Source organism: Jaculus jaculus, chromosome 2 (assembly GCF_020740685.1).
Source record: "Jaculus jaculus isolate mJacJac1 chromosome 2, mJacJac1.mat.Y.cur, whole genome shotgun sequence".
Classification (NCBI taxonomy): domain Eukaryota; kingdom Metazoa; phylum Chordata; class Mammalia; order Rodentia; family Dipodidae; genus Jaculus; species Jaculus jaculus.
Genome location: NC_059103.1, coordinates 104,447,702 through 104,454,204, shown reverse-complemented (window position 1 = coordinate 104,454,204; position 6,503 = coordinate 104,447,702). Strand labels below are relative to the sequence as shown.

Sequence of the window (6,503 nt, the reverse complement as noted above, 5' to 3'; positions counted from 1 at the left end):
AAAAAACTCAAATAGTTTCACACCCAATGAACACCAAAAGCTGCAATTTCCATCTGTTCTTTGCCCCTCATTACATATTACAGATTTAATTATAAGGAGCTTATTCCTATAAGGTTAATGAATTGCTCAAAGGTAAACAATAGCTGGGAACTTTTTAAAGATGACTTGCAGTAAGTCACTACTGTAGCTGTCACTGTATTTCTGCTGACTGGTGTATCTGGCCAAACATATCATGCTCTGATCAAATATGTGAACTGCATTGTAGTTATTTGTTTAGGAGTCAGCAATAGGACAAAAGGCACAAAGCTGTATGGTAGCAATAATTTTTCTTATTACTTATTTGTAGAAGGATGCTTTGGTCCTGTTCAAATTATCTCTAAGAAATTATAAATTTCCATGGCTGGTGGGAGTGAGTCCTTTTTTTCATAAACTTAGTGGCCTTCAAATACATATAAATGAACACGTGGGGCTATATTTTACTTATTGAGACTTTGAATGGCATAACTGCAACTGACCATTGAAGTTTGTTTTTTTTTTTTAGTTTAATATTTATCCCTATATTTTCCTTAAAATCTACCAGTATAGGATTTCATTCCTATGTATGGCTTAGCAATTCATAAAATTAAAGGGCAAATTGAAACTATACCAGTTCCTTTATCTCAATATATATTCTGGAATATAATAACAATATTAAAAATATCAACTCCTTCTACATTGTTAATGCTATACAATTTTACATAGAGTTAAACAGTTTTTTCTTTTTGAAGAAGCATCATTGTTTCAACTCCATATATTCAAATACTAACAAGGAAAATGTAACTATCATATAACATTTATTCCATAAGTTAAATGAAGTGCCTCATGGAGCTAAACACTAAAATAATTTAAATAAAAAAGAAGTAACTTATATGTACATAAAATCATTCTTAAATATTTCCATGATGAAGGAATAATGAAAATCACTAAAACTAGAAATTGCTACAGGTATGATAATCCTCTCCAAGCATTTTAAGGAATCATAGCAGCTTTAAAAATAAAAATAATGCAGAAGCACACTAAAATATTAAATTTTAGTTTTCAGTTCTTACTGTGTAAATGAGCCAGTAGGTCACAAACAGTCCAAGATTTCAAGAAGTTCTTAATATCAAATCTTTTTCTTCAGATTCTATGATGAAACAAAATTTACATAAAAGGTAAGAGTACAATAAGAGGTCTCCATAAAAACGCCAGGTCATCCTCCCTTGTAAAGACTGGTCAGCCGCTCCAGTTCCTTGCAGTTGTCCATGCTCAGGGCATCTGCCTTCTTACGAAGTCGGTCATCACGGTATACTTTGGCTGCATACTGCATGTCTGTTTCTGTGAACACAAATATTTTGCTATAGCAATTTATATCACCTATTTTTTTTTCTTTTCTTTTGTTTTTGTTTTTGGTTTTTCAAGGAAGGGTTTCGCTCTAGCCTAGGCTGACCTAGAATTCATAATGCAGTTTCAGGGCGGTCTTGAACTCACCATGATCTTCCTACCTCTGCCTCTTGAGTGCTGGGATTAAAGGCATGTGCTACCATGCCCAGCTCATTTAGTTTCTGAAGATCAAATAATACTTCATCACAGAGCTTCAACATTTCTTTTTTAGTTTTTTTGAGGTAGGGGCACTGTAGCCCAGGCTGAGCCTGGAATTCACTTTGTATCAGGGTGGCATTGAACTCACAGCAATCCTCCTGCCTCAACCTCCCAAATCCTAGGATTATAGGCATGTGTCACCATGCTCCACCATAGATCTTCAATATTTCTATTAATTGACTTTTTGTTTTAAAAAAGAAGAAATCAGGCCTGCACAGCCTAAAGACTCAGATTTGATTTCCCACTCCCCATGTAAGCCAGATGCAGAAGGTGACACATGCATATAGGGTGTGTTTGCAACAGGTGAAGACCCTCGTGTGCCCATTTTTTTTTTCTATCTGCCTCTTCATCTCTCTTTCTCCCTTTCTTTAAAAAAAATAATTACAAAGCTTTTTTTTGAGAGAGAGAATAAAAAAAGAGAGACAAAGAGAGAAAATGGGTGCACCAGGGCCTTTCAGCCACTGTAAATGAAGTCAAGATATGTGCACCCCTTGTGGGCATGCATGGCATTTCATGCTTGCATCACTTGTGTCTGGCTTATGTGGGATTTAGAGGATTTGAACAGAAGTTCTTAGGTTTTGCTGACAAGTGCCTTAACTGCGAGGCCATCTCTCCAGTCCTAAATAAATATTTTAAAAAAAAAAAAGATTTAAAAAAGAAAAAAGAAGGCTAGGGAGATGCCTTAGCAGATAAAGCTCTTAACTGTGAAGACTAAGGATCCATGTTCAACCCTCCAGGTCCTATGTAAGCCAGATGCACAGTGATGAAAAATGGCCACACATGCACACAAGGTGGTGCACATATCTGGAATTTGATTGCAGTGGTTAGAGGCCCTGGTATGGCAATTCTCTCTCTTTTCCCCCTTCTCTCTCATAAAAAAAGGCCAGTTTGTTGGGCTTGCCTCAACACTAAAGAAGAAGAAATCTAAGTACTACTCCGAAAAACTATTTGAGAAAAACAGCTTTGTCAGTGCCTTTAATCCCAGAATTTCCAAGGCTGACGTAGGATTTTCACTGTTAAATTCAAGGTCACCAACCTAAGACTACACAGTGAATTCCAGGTCAACCTGGGCTAGAGCAAGACCCTACCTCGAAAAATAAACAAACAACAAAAAGCAGTGTTTTTTTAAATAAGTCTAACTTAGGCTAGTATGTAAAACACATACAAAAACTAAGAACTGAATCCTGACAACTTATGTCAGAACCCTTCCCTTTTACTCTTGAGTCCAGTGGTTGACTTGACCACTGGTCTGAAGCATGGTCTAGGCCTCTCCTCCTACAAACATCATTGATAGGTGACAGCCAAGACTACCAGCAAGTGGGTGGTTTTATTTTAAATTATTGTTTTTTGTCTTCCTTCCCTCCCTCCCTCCCTCCCTCCCTCCCTCCCTTCCTTCCTTCCTTCCTTCCTTCCTTCCTTCCTTCCTTCCTTCCTTCCTTCCTTCCTCCTTCCCTCCCTCTCTCTCTCTCTCTCCCTCTCTCTCTTTTTCTCTTTTCTGCTGTGATCTTTTGTCAAAGTTTCAAATAACTGTAAGAAATATGAGGAAATTTTTTCTTCTTTCAATTTTTCATCTTTGAGACAGGGTCTCACTACAAAGCCATGTTTGTGGTCCTCCTGACTTAGCATCCAAAAGCTAGGACTGCAAGCATGTGTCACTACATCTGGCAAAAAAAATGAAATCTTACTTTGAGTTCACATGAATAAAAACATAATGCTACCATAGGAATATAGGATAACACCTGTTATATGGTCATAATAGTGGTATTTGGCAAATAAGCACTTCTGAAGCTTCATCCAATTTGGATGGCACAGTCAACCACGACTATACATATGGACATCAATAAAACTCTTACTGTCAGCCATTTCACTGTTCACTAACACATCTAAAGGGTGGAAGTAGTAGAGACAATCTAACTAATGAGCAAAGCAGAAACAAGGACACTTGGAACAATTTCCAGAAGAATTTATTCAATCAATTCAGCCAGGACAAACATTTAATCAGCATATATATTCCTACACATAATAAACTGGAAAAGACTACTCACTACCTTGTGTGGTGGTGTAATTTCAGCTACTTAGGAGGCTGAGGCAAGAAAATCCAAAGTTCAAGATTGGCCCATACTAGAGTGAGTTCAAAGCCAATCTGGTGCCTTAATAAAACCCTGTCTAGAGAAATGGAAGATTTATTAAAAAAAAAAAAAAAGTTCAGCTGCAGAAGGCTCTTCCCAAAACTTGATGTTGATGAGCCTTGTGTGGTGCTGCACACCTTAAATCCAAACACTCAGCAGACTGAGGTAGGAGGATCAACCTGAGCTCAGGGCCTGGGGCTACGGAGTGAGTTCCAGGTCAGTCTAGGCTACAAAGAGACCCTACCTTGAAGAAGAAGAAAAAAACTTCACACTGTTAATGACAGAACCTAGAATTAAGGCTAACTTTCCAACTCCTAGTCAAATATTCTTTCTACTAACATATTTCAAATTTCTGCTTGCATTATATAAAACACTTGGGTTTCCCCTGCTCTTGCCTTCTCATGGTCTGGAACTTGAGACTCTCCTTCCTTCTCAAGTTCTGGTATAAGTAAGACACTATGTGAAATGCTCAGTATATACTGTTATGACTCTTACTTTGATTATAAGGTAACTGTAATTTGGAGAGGTTGAGTAACCAGGTCTTGGATAATATATTATGAGAAGTACCTTGTAAGGCAATCTCAGAGCCTGGACTTTAATTGTAAGTCATTTATTCAGCCAAATATTTATTGATAACAAATGTTATTTGTAAGTACTTACTATATGTTAACCACTATGCTATGCCACATATATATTAAAATCAACTCTTAGTATCCATGGTTTCAGGTCCCCCAGATACCAAAATACAAGGATGTTCAATTCCCTTACATAAAATGGCATTGTATATCCTCCTGTATATATTATCTGTACCTGGCTTACACTGACTAATATAATGTAGATACTATGCAAAGTTGTTATATTATATTGCTTAGTGCATAATGACAAGAAAAAAAAACTTACATGTTTAGGACAGATATAATTTTATTACCTTTTACTTTACATATAATTTTTCCTTGAGTACTTTTCATTAGAAACTGGTTGAATCCATGACCCCCAGAGAAAAGGAGCTGTTTCTCATTTATATACCAGGGAATTTCAGAGTAGTTCTTGAGTAGGAAAATCTACAATACTCAATCTAAGGCTGAAAAGCTTTCTTTTTAAATGTTCAAGGCTTAATAGACTTACTTTGTTGCCTTTCTTTCCAGCAGTTATTTCGAATATTAGTCACATAATCTTCTTCCACGCTCTTTTCTACCTTTTGTAATAGCATTCCTTTATATTCATTTTTAAAGTCCTTGTTGACATAATAAACAACACCCAAGTTTTCTGTCTGCATTTTAATAGTTTGCCCTGATCCACTGCAAAAGAAATGTATAATCAGCCTTCTTGTAATTAAAACCAGGCATTCTAATGCTACTGCATACCAAGGTCACAAAAGTAAAAAATAGCTTACAAGTTACTAGTAGTATTGGTTACACCCTCTCAAGTTGCTAAAAACCACATGATAAGCACATTTTTAGTATAATATGTTCTTACAAAATTCTCTCAATCTTTATAGTTAGTAAGAGTCTTAGTTGAAACAAATAAGTTATTCTTGGGTTTTTGTTTTTTTGAGGCAGGGTCTCACACTAGCTCAGGCTGACCTGGAACTCACTCTGTAGTTCTAGGCTAGCCTCGAACTTACATTGATCCTTCTACCTCTGCCTCCCAAATGCTGGCATTAAAGGTGTGTACCACCACACCAAGCTAAAGTATTCTTATTTTAGACCAATCTTGTTTTTAATAACTGTAAACTCTTTGTCAGTATGGTTTTGCTTAGTTTCTCTTATGTGCACTGTTAAAGTTGTTTACAATAAATGTTGAATAAATTTTCTTTATCTCTTGACTTCTTCATAAAGTCATTTTCTACTTGACACAAATCTATATAAGATCAGTTGCTATACTTTTTGCCTTATTTTTATTTTCATGCTAATAGTCTACCTACTACATTCAAATTCAAGTTCAAACAGTGCTTGTGTCTTGATTCACCACTGAACACAAATGGAAACCAGCAACATTAAAACAAATTTATCATTTATGTTAACTATTTTAAAGTTTAGAGATTTTTGCCAGGTGTGGTGTCAGACACCTTTAATCCAGTACTCCAGAGGCAGTTAGGTGGATTGCTATGAGTCTGACGCCAGCCAGAGACTACATAGTAAATTCCAGGTCAGCCTGGGCTAGACAGAGACCCTACCTAAAACACATTAGAGATTTTAAAATTTGGGGTATACTTGTGGTAAAATATTGGGTATTTAGAAGGATAAAACAACACAGGACATATAAAAGAAGTTACATAAGAAACAATGAATCTTTGTAAAAGTTGACTTAGTTACTTACGGTCTGGGATATAAAGAATATGGAGGATTAGAGACCATCAACTGGCTTAACAATGACACCAGGATCAATACAATAATAGGCATCAGTTGGATAAACACAGAAAATCCTCCCTATAAAAATCATCAAAGAATAACAATTGTAACTGTAAATGTCAATAATCTCATAGTTGTCAAACATTTTTTAAGGCTTAAAGGATACCTGACATCATCTAGTTTAATGTTTTCAACCTGCTGAATAAAACCAATCACCTGAGGTGAATATTAAGAAATACAACTGGGGCTGGAGAGATGGCTTAGTGGTTAAGGTGCTTGTATGAGAAGCCTAAGGACCGAGGTTCAATTAAAATTCCCATAAGCCAGATGCACAAGGTGGTGCATGCTTCTGGAGTTCGTTTGCAATGGATGAAGGCCCTGGCACACCCTTTCTCTCTCTCCC

The 6,503-nt window shown here is 36.4% G+C and overlaps 1 protein-coding gene across 2 annotated transcripts in view; it reads right to left on the bottom strand.

The window, feature by feature from the left end:
• Positions 1 to 968: 968 nt before the first annotated feature.
• Dnajb14 (DnaJ heat shock protein family (Hsp40) member B14) overlaps positions 969 to 6,503 on the bottom strand; it is a 53,365-nt gene continuing 47,830 nt past the window's right edge. For both annotated transcript variants that reach the window (XM_045144036.1, XM_045144037.1), the window contains 3 exons: positions 6,069 to 6,178; positions 4,875 to 5,047; positions 969 to 1,356 (listed from right to left, as the gene is read on the bottom strand). In XM_045144036.1, the coding sequence (XP_044999971.1) occupies positions 1,232 to 1,356; positions 4,875 to 5,047; positions 6,069 to 6,178 (408 nt within the window). In that variant the 3' untranslated portion in view covers positions 969 to 1,231. The remainder of the gene's footprint in view (positions 1,357 to 4,874; positions 5,048 to 6,068; positions 6,179 to 6,503) is intronic.